This window comes from Mauremys reevesii, linkage group 14 (assembly GCF_016161935.1).
Source record: "Mauremys reevesii isolate NIE-2019 linkage group 14, ASM1616193v1, whole genome shotgun sequence".
NCBI classification, from domain to species: domain Eukaryota; kingdom Metazoa; phylum Chordata; order Testudines; family Geoemydidae; genus Mauremys; species Mauremys reevesii.
Genome location: NC_052636.1, coordinates 299,132 through 321,968, shown reverse-complemented (window position 1 = coordinate 321,968; position 22,837 = coordinate 299,132). Strand labels below are relative to the sequence as shown.

The window sequence follows — 22,837 nt, the reverse complement described above, 5'->3', positions numbered from 1 at the left end:
GCTGAGATCTTATCCCTGATCGGCACCTGCGGAGGGGGGGGGGTTGGTTTTCCCTGAATTGCCTGACGTTATGTTGTGGTGGGTTTTATTCTGTGTGATTTGTTTTCATACGTATCTATTGTAGGGCAGCCTAGTGCCTTCAGCTGCCATGTCCCTGTCCCGCTCCCCCTGCTGAGGCAGGATCCGGTCTCTGTAGATTATCTCTGTCCTGCCTGTTCCTAAAAACTTCCAGGGACAGAGACTCCCCAGCCCCCCTTGTAAGACTATTCCCGAGCTGACCTGCCTTAGCTCTGGGGACACCCACACAGACTGTAGTGGTGAGCAGCTCTGGAGAGAGAGGAGACCCCAGTGAGTGGGCAGCTGGGTAAAGAGACTGAAGTGGGGAGGAGAAACATTGACGTGTCCAAGGTCACCCAGGCTGTCCATGACCGAGCTAGAAATAGAGCCCAGTTCTAGGGCTGTTTTGGCACTGAAGGTCTCTGCCACCCTGGTGTTTTAGGCGCTGGTGTAAACCCTTAGTACAGACAGAATTTACACTAGTGCGCTCTGATTGGCACTGGTGCACCATGTCCCAGTTTGAAGGCTTGTGGGGGGGATGGGGACACTGACTTCTCCTGACCCAGGACACCCACCCCCAGCTGTGTGCAGGGACCGCAGCTGAGCTGCCCTGCCGAGACAGCCTGTGCATCCATGGACAAACCACCTCTTCCTGCAGCCTAATACAATGGGGTCTGGGGACCTTTTCAAGCTGCGGGTGATGTGGCTCTGGAGTTACCGGGGTCTGTTCCTGGCTCTGTCCCTGACCTGCTTGGTGACCTGGGGGAAGTCACAGCCCCTCTGTGCTTTCCTCCTCCCCATTGTCTGCTTGGATTGTGATCTCTTTGGGGCAAGGACCGCACTGATTGGTCGAGGTGTTAGTTAAAGCAATTTGGTGGAGGTGTGATTGTGATATGAGAAGATCTGGGTCTGAGTCCCCCATTGTGCGATGAAAGGAGAGAGGTGCATGTGTACCTTGAGCTTCCAGTCTGTCTCGTTTCTGCACTGAGCGGTGCACGTTGTCAGGAGGAAACGGGACTGTTTGCCATGGGAATGGTCAGCAGTGAGATGGGATGTGAGAGCAGTCTGTGTGCTTCACGATGGGTGAGTGAATGGAGACTGTTAAGTGGAACTTCTGTGAGTAAGGATGAAAGAGTTGTAAAAAGGGGTGAAGGGGTGTTCAGTTGACCAAGTGTGCGGCTGCTTCTGGGGAGCAGGCCCAGTATCTGAGTGTAGAACAGGTGTCGGTAGCTCCTGTACAGCGCAGCTCACCTAAAACCACATTCTGCCTTAGCAGAGGTAAGCGCTATCCTCTTCTGTTTGCTTCTGAAAGTTGCCTTTCCCAGAGCTTTGCTGCCTTTGTGAATTGCAGAATTAGGATTACATTGGTGGGTACTTTCTCTGCATTTCCTGATTATTACAAGTTTGAGTTTTGCTGATCTCTGTTCTGGAGGGGCACCAGTCAGCTTTGGGCAACCTTAAATCCTGCTTTCATAAAGTTTTAATAGGTGAATTTCATAGCTTTTTGCACAGAGCGATGTTGGCAGGAGGAGTTAGCAGTGCTATAGGCAGTTCTGGGTCTCACACAAGTTTGCAATCAGAGGCACAGGGAAGTGCAATGACTTACCCAAGGTCACCCAGCAGGCCCGTGGCAGAGCCAGGAATAGTCTGGGTCCAGTGCTCTCTCCACCTAGGTGCTGCGTGATTCTGAAGTTTTGCTCCCCTCTCCTGTACTTTTTGTTACGGTGGAATGGGAATAATGGTCATGCTTTCAAGTGTCTCTCTCCTCCTCCTGACACCATTTGCAGCTCCGCCTCCCCTTCTTTCAAGTGTTTGCCGTGGGCAGTGGTAACAGAGCCAGCGAGAGAAATCTCTGACATGGTCTGTGCCCCAGCTGGGCCTTCTGCTCCTGGTCCAGCAGTGCCCTAGCTCTGCGCCTCCTCCCCTATACACTCTGGCCTGCCCCTGCACCCCGTACACGTGTAACGTGCCTTGAAACTATTCCTAGTTTGGATTTGGGAAGATTAAATTTGTTACCTTCAGCTCCCCCACACTCCAGTTTCCCCCACACTCCCCATCACACTCCCCCACCTTCAGCTCCCCCACACTCCAGTTTCAGTTGTTTGGTGGTGTCCTGATGGTTTTCGACTGATAGTTTGAGAGGGAGCAGGGCTGGACAGTTGAGTTTATAAAGTAGATGTTCAGTGTCAGCGCTTTGTTCCGTACATATGACCCATACACTGATCTCTCAGTCACTGAGTCTTGACCAGTGATGAGCTTTCTGTAGACACCTCGCAGGACCATCCTCCAAGCGATGTGTTTGGTGTGGTGGGTTTGTCAGGTCTCAGGTGAGAGCTGCTGGCAAAGACCAAGTGACCCTTTGCCAAGGGATCTCTGTGTCACTGTCTGACCCCCCTAGGCCAGGGAGAGGACGACTTTATGCCAATGGCCTTCAGGATGGGTGCTGAGTTCACTGCAGTGCCCCATGTCCCCTCTCCGTTTGCCTTCTCGCTGTGCTGTCTGGGACGCTGCCCCGCTTCCTGCTCTCCTGGCCACCCCGTATCTACTCCATGTTCCAGGCTGCTGGCAGCCCCCAGGGAGAGGCCATCTAGCCCCTCAAACTGGTGCCCAACCGCTGGGCCTCAGGCCTTCTGGAGTGCAGCTCTGAGAGTCCCATTGGCCCCTGCCCCAGGGTGCTCCGGGGGCACGTCCTTCTTGGGGCACCAGGTGAAACACCAAAAGAGCCGACTGTCGGCAAACAAGGGTAAATAAAGAATGAAAGAGAAACGGGGAAAGCCCTGTGGACAGCTCCCATCAGGCTATGGGCCCCTCTTACTGCTGAGAGCCCTGGGAGCGTCTCAGTCCCCTTCAGAGTTTAGTGGGTCCCCAGCACAAGTTTTAACCTGCTCCCCCTTTGAGCTCCGGGATCCCCACCCGCCCTCAGTGAAGGCCAGAGCCCCGAATGCTGCCAGCCCTCTCCTTGGGGCTGGAAATGCTCCACAGATGTTCCCTTCCCAGGGTGGCCCCCCCCCCCCCAGAGTAGAGTAGGTCTCTCCTGTTAGCTCCTGCTCCAGTCCTGACAGGCCAGTTCAGACTAAAGCAGCAGTTTAACCCCTTCTATGCCAGCGTGGGGTTTATATAGCCCTTCACAGGCGCCCAGGCCCAGGGAATGGCCCCCTATCAGCCCCATGCCTGAGGTGGTGGGGAGACCCACTGGCAGCATTGCCCTTGAGGGTGCTGCTCCCACTCCCTCCCCTCCCCCTTCACTGCCTGTCACCGTCACTTCCTGAGGGGTGACCCCAGGAGGTGTGTTTTGTTATCCCTTTCCCTGCCCCCTGGATCCATTCTGCCCCCTCCATCACTCACCTCTGTCTCAGGAGACAAGGTGGGTCATGGGGTGCGGGTGATGCTGTGCTGCAGATCCATCATCACTGGAGGGGTGGCAGCCTGGACCCCCCCTTGAAGGTTGCCGGGATGCTAACATGCCCTGGAGGAGAACTGGGGTTTGGTGGAGACCACAGACCCTTTGGCCCACACTGTGTCCCTGTGAAGCCTGCTCTGCAGTGCTGCCAATTGCTGCTGGTGGCGTTGTGCCCGTTAGTCTCTGTAACGCTGTCCCCAGTGACTGGAGAGCATGAGCACCGGCCTCAGGCAGACTGGTGAGAAGCAGGGAACAAACCCAAATTGGGTGTGAGGTCTGTATGGAGATTTCACCAACCAAGTATCCAGTGTAAACGCTTCAGGCTCTGTAACAGCATTAACATGGAATCACAGCCAGTCCCCTTGGGTGATCCCATATATCTCACCACGCAGGTGAGCCAACCTGTGTGACAGATGGTCCCTTACTCCAGGGGTTCTCAACCTTTTTCTTTCTGAGCCCTCCCCCCAACATGCTATAAAAACTCCACTGCCCATGTGGCCCACAATAACTGGTTTTCTGCATATAAAATCCAGGGCTGGCGTTAGGGGGCAGCAAGCAGGGCACAGGGGCCCCCACAAAGCTACATTGCTTAGGCGTTGGCTTCAGCTCTGAGTGGTGGGGCTCAGGGCCCTGGATTTCAGCCCCATGCGCTGGGACTTCACCTTTCTGCCCTGGGCCTCAGCGAGTCTAATGCCGGCCTTGCTTGGCAGCCCCCCTGAAAGCTGCTCACGGCCCCCCAGGGGGCCCCAGACCCCTGGTTGAGAACCACTGCCTTACCCCACGAGTCACAGCAATGTTCAGGTTACTGCCAGTCCCAAAGGACCAGTCACTTCCTTAGGTCAATTGAATCTTAGATCGTCCAACAAAGACAACACTTGTAGCCAGTCCTGTAATAACCTGTATTAAATTTTATTTAAAACCAGAGTTGTTTACAAAGTTAAGGCAGGTTAAAGCAGATGCAGATGAGTTACAGTCTTAAATTTCAAAAGGTAACAGAAGCTTCTATAATAAGCAAGTTCTGCATAGCCTGGGTTAGTCCTAAAGAATAAGAAGCTTCATAAGCTCTTGCTTATGCCTAGAAACTTTGCCCCCCAGAGTCCAAGCAGCATACAGATCATCAGTTCCTTCTGTATGGGGTTTTTTTACCCCCTTCCTGCCATGTGCTCTGAGCTGCAAACTCAGCCAGAGGGAAGTGAAGAGCACAACAACAGTCTTGTGTCGTCTTTAATATCCCATAATAGTCTATCTGGTGTGGATGGACCTTTCCTGCCAGGCAGGGTGTAATGCATTCGGTTGCCAGTCAGCACTTCACCTAGGTAAAGTCTCTCTCCTGTCTGGTGATTTACAGAGGCTCACAATGCAGCTAGTCAGATATTAACCCTGGCAGCAAATCACATGCATTTAGTAAAGTCTAAACCTATTGTTATAATTCTAATACCTCTTTTAACAATACTAACACAGGTGAGTCAGACTGATTCCAGCCATGCGTTTGTCCATGTTCAGTTAAGACTTGGGAGCTTTTGCAAGACCTAACACCTCATCTGCCAGTGTCACAGGCAGGCTGGGCAGGGATGGTGTCTCTAGCCTCTGTTTGCCAGAAGCTGGGAATGGGCGACAGGGGATGGATCACTTGATGGTTACCTGTTCTGTTCATTCCCTCTGAAGCACCTGGCATTGGCCACTGAGCTAGACGGACCATTGCTCTGACGCAGCTCTTATGTTCACAGTCTGTATGAGGAGTATCTACTCATTGGGACTCACTGGGGAGCCACAGAAAGGAACAAGATGTGCTGAGGCAAGAAGGCCCTGTCTCAGAGTCCCCGGGGTCACGCTTCCCAAAGGCTAAAACTAGGCCCAGCCCATGAAAGGGGCACTGCCAGGAGAGACTGGATAAAGGCTGGAGCATCAAACGGCTTTGTAAACCTGAGAGAGCTGCCTTGGGGACAGTGACAGGGAGAATCCCCAGAGTGACTCCTTTGATTCTGCTCTTCTCTGGCCTCTGATTGATAGACTCATAGAACTGGAAGGGACCTCGAGAGGTCGTCTAGTAAGAACCTTTTGTGTACTTGCAAACTGTGATCATGTCCCCTCTCAGTCTTCTTTTCTCCAGACTAAACAAACAAAATGTTTTCAATCTTCCCTCATAGGTCATGTTCTCTAGACTTTTAGTCATTTTTGTTGCTCTTCTCTGGACTTTCTCCAATTTGTCCACATCTTTCCTGAAATGTGGCCCCCAGAACTGGACACACTATTCCAGTTGAGGCCTAATCAGCGCGCAGTGGAGCGGAAGAATTACTTCTCGTGTCTTGCTTTTTTTGCAACAGTGTAACACTGTTGACTCATATTTAGCTTATGATGCACTGTGACCCCTAGTTCCCTTTCCGCAGTTCTCCTTCCTAGGGAGTCATTTCCCATTTTGTATGTGTGCAACTGCTTGTTCCTTCTTAAGTGAAGTACTTGGGATTTGTCCTTACTGAATTTCATCTTATTTACTTCAGACCATTTCTCCAGTTTGTCCAGATCATTTTGAATTTTAATCCTATACTCCAAAGCACTTGCAACCCCTCCCAGCTTGGTATCGTCCACAAACATAAGTGTAACACAGAGACTCTGCTGCTGGGAGGGTTTCACCATGTGTCAGAGGGTTACACCCTGGTGGGAGGGGGCTAGGCCTGTACTGGAATACGGTCACTCTGTGCTCCACAGTGTGGCAGAACCTAGAATGTCCATTAGCAGGGGAAAATCCTGGGGGGGAATCGGCTTGTGGAATGGACAAAAACCCCACCTGAATTCTCTCACCTTGCCCTTCTCGCCCTGGCAGGTTACAGAATAACGTCCACATTTCGCTCCAGATCATCCCCTCCTCCCAGGGGGAAGGAAATGGCTGCAGTGGAGCTGGCTCAGGTAAGGGATTCTCAGGGAGCTGGTGGTGGGTTCTGCTTGGAGGGAGAGGAGCAGTAAATGCATAGGAGGGTGGGAATTGCTCAAGGTGGTGGGAGGCAGGAACTATCTAGGGTGGAGGAAGGGAGGGGACAGGATGTGACAAAGCTTCTGAGACTTGTGTAATGTAGGGTGTGATGGATTGTCACCCCCGGGGTGCACTGTGGGGGGCTTCTGGGAACCGCTGTGCCCTCTAACCCTGAAGCTGGGCTGGCCCTTCTCACAGTGGTTGGCCGGAGATTCAGCCAGCCTCTCCAGGCCCTGTTATCACCCAACACAACAGCAGGTGGTGCCATGCAGCCAGCTAAGCTACCTGAGTGCTTTACTTAAGCCACTCAAGGACAGAGAAGACAACAGCCAATTTCCCAGCGGTAAGTGATAGCAAAGCGATCAAAGCAGATTACTTAGGCCTCGTGTGAGTTTTTGGTTATTTGCTAACATACTAGATGGATAGAATTTGAACTAGCAATTTCTCCCCTTACTGATGATAGAAGCAGTCCACCAAGTTTCCATATGCAAGCTTGAAATCCCTTTACCCTGGGACCAACACTTCCCAGTTCAGTCTTTGTTCCTCAGGTGCTTCCTCAGGTGGAGAAAGTGAATAAGGAAAAGTTATTTACTTGTTCATGTAATATAAGAACTAGGGCCAGCAAATGAAATTAATGGCGGCAGGTTTAAAACAAATAAAAGGAAGTTCTTCTTCACGCAGCACACAGTCAACCTGTGGAACTCCTTGCCTGAGGAGATCCTGAAGGCTAGGACTATAACAGCATTTAAAAGAGAACTGGATAAATTCATGGAGGTTAAGTCCATTAATGGCTATTAGCCAGGATGGGTAAGGGTGTCCCTAGCCTCTGTTTGTCAGAGGGTGGCGATGGATGGCAGGAGAGAGATCACTTGATCATTACCTGTTAGGTTCACTCCTTCTGGGGCACCTGGCATTGGTCACTGTCAGTAGACAGAATACTGGGTTGGATGGACCTTTGGTCTGACCCAGTACGGCCGTTCTTATTCCTAGATCGATAGATTCTAGGACTGGCAGGGACCTCGAGAGGTCATCGAGTCCAGTCCCCTGCCCTCGTGGCAGGACCAAATACTGTCTAGACCATCCCTGATAGACATTTATGTAACCTACTCTTAAATATCTCCAGAGATGGAGATTCCACAACCTCCCTAGGCAATTTATTCCAGTGCTTAACCACCCTGACAGTTAGGAACTTTTTCCTAATGTCCAACCTAAACCTCCCTTTGCTGCAGTTTAAGCCCATTCATTGCTTCTGCTTCTATCCTTAGAGGCGAAGATGAACATGTTTTCTCCCTCCTCCTCATGACACCCTTTTAGCTACCTGAAAAATTCCATCATGTCCCCTCTCAGTCTTCTCTTTCCAAACTAAACAAACCCAATTCTTTCAGCCTTCGTTCATAGGTCATGTTCTCTAGACCTTTAATCATTCTTGTTGCTCTTCTCTGGACCCTCTCCAATTTCTCCACATCTTTCTTGAAATGTGGTTCCCAGAACTGGACACAATACTCCAGTTGAGGCCTAACCAGCGCAGAGTAGAGCGGAAGAATGACTTCTCATGTCTTGCTCACAACACACCTGTTGTTGCATCCCAGAATCATGTTTGCTTTTTTTGCAACAGCATCACACTGTTGACTCATACTTAGCTTGTGGTCCACTATAACCCCTAGATCCCTTTCTGCCGTACTCCTTCCTAGACAGTCTCTTCCCATTCTGCATGTGTGAAACTGATTGTTCCTTCCTAAGTGGAGCACTTTGCATTTGTCTTTATTAAACTTCATCCTGTTTACCTCAGACCATGTCTCCAATTTGTCCAGATCATTTTGAATTATGACCCTGTCCTCCAAACCAGTTGCAGTCCCTCCCAGTTTGGTGGTATCTGCAGACTTAATAAGCGTACTTTCTATGCCAATATCTAAATGGTTGATGAAGATATTGAACAGAGCCGGTCCCAAAACAGACCCCTGCGTAACACCATTTGTTACACCTTTCCAGCAGGATTGGGAACCATTAATAACTACTCTCTGAGTACGGTTATCAGCCAGTTATGCACCCACCTTATAGTAGCCCCACCTAAGTTGTATTTGCCTAGTTTATTGATAAGAATATCATGCGAGACTGTATCAAATGCTTTACTAAAGTCTAGGTATACCACATCCACCACTTCTCCCTTATCCACAAGGCTTGTTATTCTATCAAAGAAAGCTCTCAGATTGGTTTGACATGTTTTCTTCTTCAGATACAGAGTCAATATCCATAACTTCAGATAACAAACATGATCCATGCACACAAATAGGATACTCATATTCGGCCAATCACAACTTTTCCAATGACACTGCACATGACGCATCTTGCACAAAATGCCTAATAATTATGGCCTAATCATTTTATACTCCTACCACTATGCTGAATGTGGGGTGTAGTGTCAGATAGGGCCTAATTTCAAGGCACAGGAGTTGGGAATGAAACTTCCCCTCTTTGTGGAACAGGAAATAACCCCCCAGCCAGGGCTGGGACAACTTCCCAGACTCCCAGTGCTGGAGCCGGAATCTACTGACACTTCATTAGTTACCACCACCCCCAATCTTTGTGGCAACTGCAAACTTTATCACTGATGATTTTATGTTCTCTTCCAGGTCATTGATAAGAATGTTAAATAGACAGAGCCAAGAACCAGTCCTTGTGGGAAGCCCTAGAAAGAAATCCACTCGACCATAGTTCCCCATTTACGATCCCAGTTTTTAATCTGTTTAATATATGCCCTGTGTATTTTGTATCTTTCTAGTTTTCTAGTCAAAATATTGTGCTGGACCAAGTCATATGCCTTACAGAAGTCTAGGTATATTACATCAATACTATTAGTTGCAACCAAACTTTTGATCTCATCCAGTAAGGATATCCAGTTGGTTTGACAATCTATTGTGTCTAAACCTTTGTTAATGGTAATTATATTACCCTCCTTTAATTCGTTATTAATGAACTCCACTATCGGCTGCTCCATTCTCTTGCCCAGTATCGATTTTAGACTAACACTCTTGTAATTAGCTGGGTCATCTCTTTTACACTTTTTAAATATTGGCACAGCATTAGCTTTACTCCAGTCTCATGGAATTTCCTCAGTGTTCCAAGTCCTAATGAAAATCAACACTAACAGTCCACCACGCTTCTCCACCGGGTCTCTCAAAACTCTTGTTATCTGGACCTGCTGATTTAAACACATCTAACTCTAATACCTGCTGTTTAACATACTCATGAGTTGTTGTTGGAATGGAAAGTGTCGTCGTCAACATCTTATGATATGAGTTACATCACTTGATTTTCTCCAAATCCAGGAGAGAAATATTTATTGAATACTTTTACCTCTTCTGCATTATTTTTGATAATTCTGCCATTTCTATCTAGTAATTTACCACTACCATTGTTAGGATTAATTTTGTACTTAATATACTTTTAAAAACTTCCTTCTTATTTTTCATTGATTGATCATTGATTTCTGATAGCTTCCCTTACCAATTTTCTACAATCCTGACCTTCTAACTTATAGTCTTTACTATTGACTTCCCCTTTCTTCCATATATTTTATTTGGAGAGTGTTGGGATTCCTACCAGGGAGCCACCAGCAGGGTCCAGAGACAGCCCCATCTCCTGTATCAAGCTCTGGCTAGTGGGTATGTAATAAATGTGACGACCCTGCCTCTGTCTGTCAGGTGGGAGACACAAAGATTCTCTCTTTCTACCCTCTGATTCCTCCTGGCTGCTCTAAGCAAGATGGGGTGGGACTCTGTTAACATGTGCCTCCATTTACCTGGTGGTGTTGTTCTGTGAATAGTGGGGCTGTGAGGTGGGGCAGCAGGTACTGAGTGTTGGACTCTTGCTCTTTCAGGGGCCGGTGACCTTCGAGGAGGTGGCTGTGTATTTCACCAGGGAAGAGTGGGCTCTGCTGGACCCCGCTCAGAGAGCCCTCTACAGGGATGTCATGCAGGAGAACTATGAGACGGTGGTCTCACTGGGTAAGGAGTCCTGTCCCCTCAGTTATTAGAAGCTGTGGGGTCTCTAAAGAACCTGAGTAGTAGTAATTTTATACCTTTATTTGTCATACAAGTTTCCTTACTCCCACTGTTTTTGCCTCATCTCCCACCTACTAGTATAATTTTTGGACATGTGCTTTTTTTGGTGCTGTCAGTCATTTTAAAACTGCATTGAATGTATCCTTATTGGCTACATTAATAACTACATTAATCACTGTAGCTTTCATGCCTTTTCCTCATTGTAAGAGGAAAATATGCTGCCTGTAGAATTCTAAATTGAGTAAATAGGTGTGTGACTCATGCCTGGCTTGTGTGACAGTCAGATGAGCTCCTCTTTTGATAGGAGAGTATATAATGTTCCCATTCAGGACCCCACGGGTGAAGGGAGAACAGAGCTGTGGGAGGGGAGGAGAAGGGGGGAGTAGATAATTCTGGGGTGTCAGGACATGGGGAGGGTGTGTGCAGGGTTAGAGCTAAGAAGCAGCAGGGAGGGAGGAGGTTGTGAGAGACGAGGAGAAAATACAAGAAGTTCCCAAGGTGCCGGGAGGTGGTGCTGGCTGAGAGTAATGGGAAGAAGGGGAGGGGAGTGTGGAGGAGGGGCACCCAGGAAGTGGGGTGGGTGGGTCAGTGGGAGGGAGGAGAGGTTTGGGGATCTAGAGCTGTGGGGAACCCAGACCTTTAACCCCGAATCCCTACCCAAGCCTTGTTGCTTTAGAGCCTCCACTCTAGTTTTATTTCTGTTCAGTTTCACTTTATTATACATTTCCCCCCCCCCAAAATATTATTATTTTAACTCTTGCCCTCCCTCTCTCACTCATTACCCCCCTCCCCATATAACCTCCCCATCTCCTATGCACAGCGACCCCGGCCACCGATCCTGAGTCCTTGCTGCATCCTCCCGCCCAGAGCAGGGCCCCTACCCAGGCACAAATGGGCACTTTGTTGATGATGTCACAGGCTGGTGGTGTAGCCTGTACAATTTTTACACCTATAAGATGACGTATTGGGGGTACAGCTCGCCCTTGTACATGGCTACGCAAAGTTAATGGAGGAGATGAAATTGGGTGAAACACACAGAAATTTGATTTATAGTTGAAATCATAGGCAAGGCTCAATACACGTAATGATTAGAGTAAGAGAAGTATAGTAAAGAGGGGCTTGCACTGTGCGGACTTACAAGCTATGGACACCATTGGAAACAAAGATCGAGGCGCAAGGGAGCCCATCAGAAGGGAGGCCCTGCTTCAGTTTACACTGTCTTGGGGACCTGACAAAATGAAAAACTGGTCACTAGGAGAGTTATTTTCTCTGGTTTCTTATGCTAAGAGGATGGCGATATACCATATCTGCTCCTTTACTCTGATTACAGTAATGTCAATAGCTGCCCCAAACCATACCTGGCCTTTGGGAAGTCCATAATTAAGCATCAAGCCTCAATACTCATGATTTACATCACTTATTTATTAATAATTCTAATATATGAATGCATCCAGCTGCTGAGATACTGCATAGCAAACTAATTGCTAGAGCCTGCCCCAGACTTCCTTCTTTCAGAATCCTGTGGCGTATTCCACCCGCTTGTAGTTCCTCATTAGTCTCTCAAATGGGGGTGCGAAATATCTGACCTGGGATTGTCTCCTTAGGCCTATTCAAGTAAATCCCACACCTCCCACAAAGGCTCCACCTAATACACCACCACTCGCCATCCCATACAGCCCCTCTCCAGTGCATTATCAATGATCTACAAGCTATCCTGGAAAACGATCCCTCACTCTCACAGACCTTGGGAGGCAGGCCAGGTCCTCGCTTACAGACAACCTCCGAACCTGAAGCAAATACTCACCAGCAACTACACACCACACCACAGAAACACCAACCCAGGAACCAATCCCTGTAGCAAACCTCGTTGCCTACTCTGTCCCCAGATCTACTCTAGCGACACTATCAGAGGACCCAACCACATCAGCCACACAATCAAGGGCTCATTCACCTGCACGTCTACTAATGTGATATATGCCATCATGTGCCAGCAGTGCCCCTCTGCCATGTACATTGACCAAACCGGACAGTCTCTAGGTAAAAGAATAAATGGACACAAATTGGACATCAGGAATGGTAACATACAAAAGCCAGTAGGTGAACACTTCAATCTCCCTGGTCATTCTATAACAGATTTAAAAGTCACTATTCTTGAACAAAAAAACTTCAGAAACAGCCTTCGAAGAGAAACAGCAGAACTAAAATTCATCTTCAAATGTAACACCATTAATCTGGGCTTGAATAGGGACTGGGAGTGGCTGGCTCATTACAGAAGCAGCTTCCCCTCTCTTGGAATTGACACCTCCTCATCTATTATTGGGAGTGGACTACATCCACCCTGATTGAATTGGCCCTGTCAACACTGGCTCTCCACTTGTGAGGTAACTCCCTTCTCTTCATGTGTCAGTATATAATGCCTGCATCTGTAACTTTCACTCCATGCATCTGAAGAAGTGAGGTTTTTTTACCCACGAAAGCTTATACCCAAATAAATCTGTTAGTCTTTAAGGTGCCACCAGACTCCTTGTTGTTTTTGTGGATACAGACTAACACGGCTACCCCCTGATACTTGACAATTCTAACATATCGTAACATAATTTTCTAACCAATTATATCCCACTACGTAATTTACTCACACCTAGCAACATGAATTTTACAGCAGATAGAAACAATTAGAGAACCAGACTGATTAACAAGGTAAAAGTGGTGACCATAAAGATAAGATAATAAAGAAAGGAGGGTTTCACAACCATTGATAAGGGATTTATTGCCAGAGAGGATTTATAATAATAATACTAACTCTTCTGCCACTTTGAGCCAAGGAAGATGGCCTTGGTATTCTACTGCTTAAAAATGAGCAGGGATTACAACCATGGAATATTCTTTGTGACGAGTATCCCACAAATTCCACTGACCTCCCTTCTTTTCTTTGCCTGGAGTAGGGATTCCAATTTCCAAACCTGATGTGATCTCGCAGCTGGAACAAGGGGAAGAGCCGTGGGTCCCAGATCTCCAGGCCTCTGAGAAAGAAGTGCTCCCAAGAGCTGCCTTCACTGGTGAGGAATTGGTTAAACCAACTCAAAAACTGTGTGGGAATGCAGGAAACATTTGGGATGCCCTACAAAGACCCTGTGAGCTCTCCAAGCTCAGGATTGTTCCCTGCAGATGTGGAATCATTATGGCAGATGTCACTCATGGCTTCCCTCCTATTCTGACTGACAACTGGCACCAGGTCCCTCCCCGATCTCGCTTTCCCCTGAGTGTTCTGGTGAGATGCAGACCAAAACTGATCCCTTTCTCTCTCCTCTGGGGAAGGGTTTGGGGAAAATCAGCTCCTGATAGGTTTGATCTCTCCCACATATATTTTGGATTGTTCATCCCTTTTTCCATTCCTCTCTCTGAGATTTCCTTTCTTTCTGGCACAGGGAGTGACCTATGTCTGGATTCTCTCTGTCTCCCATCAGGTGATGGGATGGTGAGTGAGAATGAGGAGAAACCCCAGCAGGAAGATGCTCAGCAAATAGAACCACATGGAACGTTATCAGGAAGATCCAAAGGGAATGTTTATGGGAGTTGTGGACTCCCAGAAAAAGCAAAAGCCTGTGAGACTCAGCAGAGGCCAGAGGAAAACTTCAGTAGCCACTCAGACCTTATAACCCGCAACAGAATCCACTTGGAAGGGAGACGCTACACATGCCATGAGTGTGGGAAAAGCTTCAATCGGAGCTCAGACCTTCTCGTACATCGTAGAATCCACACAGGAGAGACGCCCTACACATGCGCTGAGTGCGGGAAAAGCTTTAATCACAATTTTACCTTGAACAGACATCGGAGAATCCACACGGGTGAGAAACCTTATGGATGCTCTGAGTGCGGGAAAAGCTTCAGTCGGCGCTCAAACCTTATCACACATCGTAGAACCCACACAGGAGAGATGACCTACACATGTGCTGAGTGCGGGAAAAGCTTTAATCACAGCTCTACCCTGAGCGCGCACAGCAGAATCCACACGGGTGAGAAACCTTATGGATGCGCTGAATGCGGGAAAAGCTTTAATCAGAGCTCTGCCCTGAGCACACATAGGAGAATCCACAGGGGTGAGAAACCTTATGGATGCTCTGAGTGCGGGAAAAGCTTTAGTCAGCGTTCACACCTTATCTCACATCAGAGACTCCACACAGGAGAGATGCCCTACACATGCTCTGACTGCGGGAAAAGCTTTAATCAGAGCTCTGCCCTGAGCAGACATCGGAGAATCCACATGGGTGAGAAACCTTATGGATGCGCTGAGTGCGGGAAAAGCTTTAATCGGAGCTCTGCCCTGAGCACACATAGGAGAATCCACACGGGTGAGAAACCTTATGGATGCTCTCAGTGCGGGAAAAGCTTCGGTCAGCGTTCACACCTTATCTCACATCAGAGACTCCACACAGGAGAGATGCCCTACACATGCTCTGAGTGCGAGAAAAGCTTTAATCAGAGCTCTGCCCTGAGCAGACATCGGAGAATCCACATGGGTGAGAAACCTTATGGATGCTTTGAGTGTGGGAAAAGCTTCAATCGGAGCTCACACCTGATCACGCATCAGCGAATCCACACAGGAGAGAAGCCCTACACATGCTCTGAGTGTGGGAAAAGCTTTAGTCAGTGTTCAAACCTTATCACACATCAGAGACTCCACACAGGAGAGATGCCCTACACATGCGCTGAGTGCGGGAAAAGCTTTAATCACAGCTCTGCCCTGAGCACACATCGGAGAATCCATACGGGTGAGAAATCTTATGGATGCTCTTAGTGCGGGAAAAGCTTCAGTCAGCATTCACACTTTATCTCACATCAGAGACTCCGCAGAAGAGAGACGCCCTCCACATGCTCTGAGTGTGGGAAAAACTTCAAAAAGAGCTCACATCTTATTAGACATCGCAAAATCCACATTGGAGAACTGTTACAAATGCCTTGATTAGGGCTGGGAAAAGATTTAAAAAAAAATCACCTTTGCTAATTCTCACATAGTGATCTGTGCACCATCTTCACTGTGGTCTCTCAGGTCCACCAGATGAATTGCCTGCTTCTGCCTTTTGCAGCTCACCCCTCTTTGGGGTCAGTCCCATGATCTTTTCTATCAACTGCTTTCCTTTTGAGTCACAGGAGTGTGTCCCTCCTGCCAGGAATGTTCATCAGCTCCAGATGGGGTACCCTGAGGCAAAAACTACCTGTGCCTGACATCCACTAGGGCTGCACATGGCGTTGGCTGCTCAAGTTTGTGATCTTGGTGTAAAAAGACAATTATAGTTGTAGAGCAGTTGCAGCCCAGGTGCAGGGGTTGGCATTAGCTTTCCCCGTGACCTGACCTAAACAAACCCTGAGCATCACGGTTATACTGTTCCCCCATTTCAAAGCAATTCTTAGTCATCAAGTTCCCCCTTTGGGAACAAATTGTTTCAGTCCCAGTTGCTCTGATGTTGCTTCAGGTTGTGCTGCAGAGCAGATATTTTTGCTACCATTTTCCTCACTTCAAATATATTGAACTATAACAAAGAGCAGGAACAAGGCAGGGCTAGGGGAAAATGTCATGTCACCCTCTGTAACAGCAGAGGAAGATAGGGTAAGTCAGAGGGATTCCCTTATTCCCCATCACTTTCCCAATCCCCCTGTTGTTCAGTTGGTTAGGTCAATATTTTTTCTAAAGGGCTGGGAAGAGGATTCCCTCCTAAATGACTTGGAACTAAGCAAAATACCCAGGCATTGGGCTCCCAAAGCAGTTGTGGCCCAGGCTCTGAAGGAGATTGCTCCTGAAGATATCTCCTTCCTAATCAGGTGCATGTTGCCTATTATTTGGGAAATGCAATCCCTATCTAGGGATGGGAAAATGGAAGTGACATTTTCGTTCAGCTCCCCCCGGGAGATGCTGCAAATGTGTAGAAAATGAAATCCATGTTGAATGTGCTATAGCTGCAGAAATATAACTATTTTTAATAGAGACCTGACATTTGGTGTCTTACAGGGATTCTAAGCCGCACCTGAATTTAGTCCCTAATTTAAATTTGTGGCACCAGATTAAAGAAATAAAAGATCATAGTTGGGGGAGTTGTACCTCACTATCGCAGCTGATCTGTTGTGCAGTTGGTGAAGAATTCTACGCCAGAGAAGTGTCAAATTACTCCAAGTAACGTCAAAGGTGTGACAAGAACTCAAGTAGAAATTGCAGGTAGTGCTGGTTGATTTTCACCCCCGAGATGGAAGCTGCGGTGACCTGTGACTCAGGTAAACTATCTTTAGAATCTGCTCCCTAGTTAAGTGGCATTGGTCACACTCCTGAAGGATGCCATGATTAAATTGGGCACAACTGTCTTTTACCATTGGATCCAAAGTTTCATGAAGCACAGAGAGAAACAGCTGATTCCTTCAGAGCCATTCCATGCCTACGGGTCCCAATCTGGCTGCCTTGTTGGACAAGAAGCACTTCCATGCTGGGCAAATGATGGTAGCCAATGAGAGAATGTATCAGATTCCAAGTTCAGACTGCAGGATACATGAATGCGGAGTCCAGAGTCTGTGGTTTGGTGTCTTAGTTTTGCTCTAGCATCTGATGCATTTGTATCGCTTCTCCTCCTGCTGCTACTTTGAAGGATTAGAAAGTGTGAAAATAGAGCACAGGTGGTTTTTCTCATGATGCAGCCTTCCCACGTCGTGTGAGACCCCTTCCCCCCACACTTCTGGGAGAAGCCCCAGGGAGAAATGAACTCACAGAAATGGAAGGCTCCTAGGTTATTGCAGAATGTGTTTTCACACAAAGCTGACTGGGTGGAAATGGGAATTAAAAGAAAACTGCCCTATGGGTTTATATGTTGTAATTATTGTTGAATAAGTTGGTACCAGCGACAATGAAATTAAACATGAAGTTAATTAGTATCACGGAAGAGGCTGATTACGTGCTAACTTTCAGTGTTACAATATAATTCAGGTTTTCTTCTCGTTCTCTCCCTGCCCCCTCCTACTATACAGGAAATGGAGGCTAATCCTGAAATTAAACTCTCACTCCAAAGGAATTAAAGTGGGGGAATAGGTGAGAGAAATAGCATGTGTGAGAATAGAGACCCAGTATAGACTGTAATTATTTCTATTTCAAATGGAATTTTTGATAAATTTTAAATCTTCTGTTAAGAGGAAAATTACTTGAGACAGTATGTGTAACCTTTTACCCAGTTAGAGGGTAACAGCCACAGACTTCTCCAGGTCTCTTGTTTGCAAAGCAAAGATGTCACATCAGGCAGGAGATGTCAAAATCTACAATGGTGATGGATGTGTGATGGGAGCTTTTCTGCACTGGTTTTTCGGTTTGGTTTGTTTTTTTTAATGTACTAGGCGATCCTCCGTTTGGAGCAATGTTGAGCTGCTGGACCTCATCAGCATTTGGGGAGAGGAGGCTGTTGCTATCTAAGGATTAATATGCTTATTTGCGTAGTTAGAACGTAAACAGCTTTAACAGCTTTTGCATTAGCTTCCTCGTCAGAAGTGTGACATTAGTTTCCTCTGCCAGAGGCACCACCAAAGGTGTGATCCGATATCTTTCAACACCAGGTCATCAAAACAGGGTGTGAGTATTAACCAAAGCTTTGCAGCACATAATCGTGTATTACCATATATAGAGATATCTTGAATAACTGTGATACAATTATAAATTTGTAATTCTAACTGTTTTACCATTTACTTATTATTTAATTGATTTTAATAAAAAGTCTTTATAACTATACCTGTCTGAGTGTGAGCTTCCTGTCATACCCCCAAAGGTCCTTTTATAAACTCTGTAAAGCCTAATTCAAAACAAACTTTATCTTCTAATCAAACACATTGGCAAGCCTAAACCCATACTAATTAATATCCATAATAATGATTAATATTATCAATTAAAATTAATTAAATAAAATTGAATTAAGTCAATAAATTAAAACACCACTAACACACCTCAAATCAGGCTACACTGTCCAGTCCCAGCTGTGCTCCAGCCTTAGAAATTATGATACATATGCACAGATTTCACGGTGCATGACAGAAAGGGGCCATGACCGGGACACGCTGCAAGGCAGGGTCAAAGTGAAGGAGCTGTGGAACGCCTACTCCATGGCACGGGAGAACATAAGAACGGCCGTACCGGGTCAGACCAAAGGTCCATCTAGCCCAGTATCTGTCTACCGACAGTGGCCAATGAATTTATCCAGTTCCCTTTTAAACATTGTTATAGTCCTGGCCTTCACAACCTCCTCAGGTAAGGAGTTCCACAAGTTGACTGTGCACTGCGTGAAGAACTTCCTTTTATTTGTTTTAAACCTGCTGCCTATTAATTTCATTTGGTGACCCCTAGTTCTTGTATTATGGGAATAAGTAAATAACTTTTCCTTACCCACTTTCTCAACATCACTCATGATTTTATAGACCTCTATCATATCACCCCTTAGTCTCCTCTTTTCCATGCTGAAGAGTCCTAGCCTCTTTAATCTTTCCTCGTATGGGACCCTCTCCAAACCCCTAATCATTTTAGTTGCCCTTTTCTGAACCTTTTCTAGTACTAGAATATCTTTTTTGAGGTGAGGAGACCACATCTGTACACAGTATTCGAGATGCAGGTATACCATGGATTTATATAAGGGCAATAATATATTCTCAGTCTTATTCTCTATCCCCTTTTTAATGATTCCTAACATCCTGTTTGCTTTTTTGACCTCCTCTGCACACTGCATGGACGTCTTCAGAGAACTGTCCACGATGACTCCAAGATCTTTTTCCTGACTCATTGTAGCTAAATTAGCCCCCATCATATTGTATGTATAGTTGGGGTTATTTTTTCCAATGTGCATTACTTTACATTTATCCACATTTAATTTCATTTGCCATTTTATTGCCCAGTCACTTAGTTTTGTGAGATCTTTTTGAAGTTCTTCACAATCTGCTTTGGTTTTAACTATCTTTAGCAGTTTAGTATCATCTGAAAACTTTGCCACCTCACTGTTTACCCCTTTCTCCAGATCATTTATGAATAAATTGAATAGGATTGGTCCTAGGACTGACCCTTGGGGAACACCACTAGTTACCCCTCTCCATTCTGAGAATTTACCATTAATTCCTACCCTTTGTTCTCTCTTTTAACCAGTTCTCAGTCCATGAAAGGACCTTCCCTTTTATCCCATGACAGCTTAATTTACGTAAGAGCCTTTGGTGAGGGACCTTGTCAAAGGCTTTCTGGAAATCTAAGTACACTATGTCCACCGGATCCCCCTTGTCCACATGTTTGATAGATTAGTAAGACATGATTTCCCTTTACAGAAACCATGTTGACTATTGCTCAACAGTTTGTTTTTCTATGTGTCTGACAATTTTATTCTTAACTATTGTTTCGACTAATTTGCCCGGTACCGACGTTAGACTTACCGGTCTGTAATTGCTGGGATCACCTCTAGAGCCCTTTTTAAATATTGGCGTTACATTAGCTAACTTCCAGTCATTGGGTACCGAAGCCGATTTAAAGGACAGGTTACAAACCTTAGTTAATAGTTCCGCAACTTCACATTTGAGTTCTTTCAGAACTCTTGGGTGAATGCCATCTGGTCCCGGTGACTTGTTAATGTTGAGTTTATCAATTAATTCCAAAACCACCTCTAGTGACACTTCAATCTGTGACAGTTCCTCAGATTTGTCACCTACAAAAGCTAGCTCAGGTTCGGGAATCTCCCTAACATCCTCAGCCGTGAAGACTGAAGCAAAGAATCCATTTAGTTTCTCCGCAATGACTTTATCGTCTTTAAGCGCTCCTTTTGTATTTCGATCGTCAAGGGGCCCCACTGATTGTTTAGCAGGCTTCCTGCTTCTGATGTACTTAAAAAACATTTTGTTATTACCTTTGGAGTTTTTGGCTAGCCATTGTTCAAACTCCTCTTTGGCTTTTCTTATTACACTCTTGCACTTAAGTTGGCAGTGTTTGTTCTCCTTTCTATTTGCCTCACTAGGATTTGACTTCCACTTTTTAAAGGAAGTCTTTTTATCTCTCACTGCTTCTTTTACATGGTTGTTAAGCCACAGTGGCTCTTTTTTAGTTCTTTTACTGTGTTTCTTAATTTGGGGTATACATTGAAGTTGGGCCTCTATTATGGTGACTTTAAAATGGGCCCATGCAACTTGCAGGGATTTCACTTTAGTCACTGTACCTTTTAACTTTTGTTTAACTAACCCCCTCATTTTTGTATAGTTCCCCCTTTTGAAATTAAATGCCACAGTGTTGGGCTGTTGAGGTGTTCTTCCCACCACAGGGATGTTGAATGCTATTGTATTATGGTCACTATATCCAAGCAGTCCTGCTATAGTTACCTCTTGGACCAGCTCCTGCTCTCCACTCAGGATTAAATCTAGAGTTGCCTCTCCCCTGGTGGGTTCCCGTACCAGCTGCTCCATGAAGCAGTCCCCTGCTGCCGGCTCACCAGCCCCTCCCACTCGCCTCCTCAGACCTCCCCACTCCCGCAGCTCACCTGTCCCCCCGCCACTGCCTGCCCACTTGCCTCCTCAGCACCCCCCTTCAGTGCCCCCGGCTCACCTGCCCCCCACCCTCACCTGCTATTGTGTCATACAGGAGGCCTGTGATGTGCAGGGGGTCAGATTAGATGCTCTAATGGTCTCTTCTGGCTGTAAAGTCGACTAATTTCTGAAAAACTGAGTGTAGCATTGGGAGCAGCATCTGATGTTTCCCTGTCTAGCCAGCTTGCTGCCTAGAACGAACGCTCCTTGAGTGGGGTGATCCACAGGGAGTAGCTCAAACCTCCAAAGTGCCTGGCCAGGGGCAGGACATTAGCCCAGCAAGGGAGGGGTGTGGCAGTGACATCACAAAGGCCTTTTGCAGGACCTCAGCCTATTGGTCAAAGATGGTGGGGAGGTGGTGACCTCACAGAGAGATGCTGACATCAGCCAGGCAGGACCGGGGTGAGGGGCCAGGGAAACCTCAGAGACCCCTGTGGCTTTGCTCCAGCAAGTCTCCTTCTCCAGGTCTCTCTCTGAGGACTGAGAGAGTATTCGGGTTCACGGACGTGAGCGCCAGGAGGAACCTCTTTCGAGTTTTCTCCTTCCCTTTTCGTGATTTTACTAGAAAACAGCCATCCCTGTTTAGAAGGTAAGAGCCTCCTGGAGGTTTGAAACCTGATCAGTCTGATCCATCTGGTGACAGTTGAATTCTAGGCATGGAAAACACGAGCTTAAGGAGGCAGAATATTATTCCGCACCTGGGATTTTGTCCCTTAGAATCACCAGGGACATTAGGGTTTGTCCTTTTTGTTTCACCTTTTCCTCCATCCATCCCTCCCTCCTTTCTCTTCTTCTCTTGCTTATTTTGTTCTTTCTCCTGTTCCCCTCTCAACACCAGGGGGGAGGGGTGTGTGTGTGTGCATGCGTGTGTGTTGCGGGGGAGGGCTCTGCAGCTCCCACTGTGGGAGGTCCACCCAAAAATGTGGGGCTGAAATAGTGCTCGGGCAGTCAGCGCCGGATTAACCTTCTGTGGGTCCTGGTACCAAACATATTTGTAGGCCCCTATGTAGTCACTGTGGGCTCCGAGTGTGGGCCTGGTGGGGCAGTGCCGTTGGTGCCATAGCATACCTGGTACTGAACCTCAGAGACATTTTTCATTTTGATCACACACCCCTACATGCCTATATGCATTGCCCTACACAGCTCCCTCAGCCCCCAGGTTTTCTCATTGAGCTGTACACCCATGTGGGTTTACCAGTGTCCACAGTGAGCAGAACTTTCATAGTGATCAAGGAAACTCCCCACAGATTTATCTCCTTCCTCATTCAGACCTTCTCTAGCCATGTCTCCAGTACCCCCCATGTCACCAGTCACGGCATGTGGTCCTAGTCTCAGCTCAGTTCTAAAGCCAGCAGATACCTGATCAGTTCTGACAGATCCCTCCCTCAGCCACCATCCCGCCATGTGAGCCAGCCACCTGCAAACACCATTTCCCCAAAGTCAGGACTTAGCCCTTGGGAATCCGAAGCCACCAGCCTCTCTCCCTCGGCTCCCATCTACATACTAGTCTGCTACCTGGTCACCACCACCTCTCCCCACCCTTGTTTCCTTTCTACTTTGGACATGCTCCCACCCAGCTGGAAGCTGCCTCTGCCAGCCTGACCTGTTCCCTCTTTCCCTGCTCCCACTGACATTCCTGTCCTACTGGTGACCTCTGTTCCTTGAGGTGAACTCCAGTGTCTTTAGCTGCTCTAGCTTAATGGCCCCAGGAGTCACAGAGCCACTTGTAGCTTCTCTGGCTACAGCCATGGGGCCAGTTCCCAGAGGCCAGCCTTAGCCAGCTGCAGC

At 47.1% G+C, this 22,837-nt stretch overlaps 1 protein-coding gene across 1 annotated transcript in view; it reads left to right on the top strand.

The window, feature by feature from the left end:
- The window catches only part of LOC120381809 (zinc finger protein 850-like), a 288,805-nt gene that overhangs the window by 186,612 nt on the left and 79,356 nt on the right, over positions 1-22,837 (top strand). Inside the window, exon 5 of the mRNA XM_039499943.1 lies at positions 14,167-15,213. Within this exon, the coding sequence (XP_039355877.1) occupies positions 14,167-15,213 (1,047 nt within the window). The remainder of the gene's footprint in view (positions 1-14,166; positions 15,214-22,837) is intronic.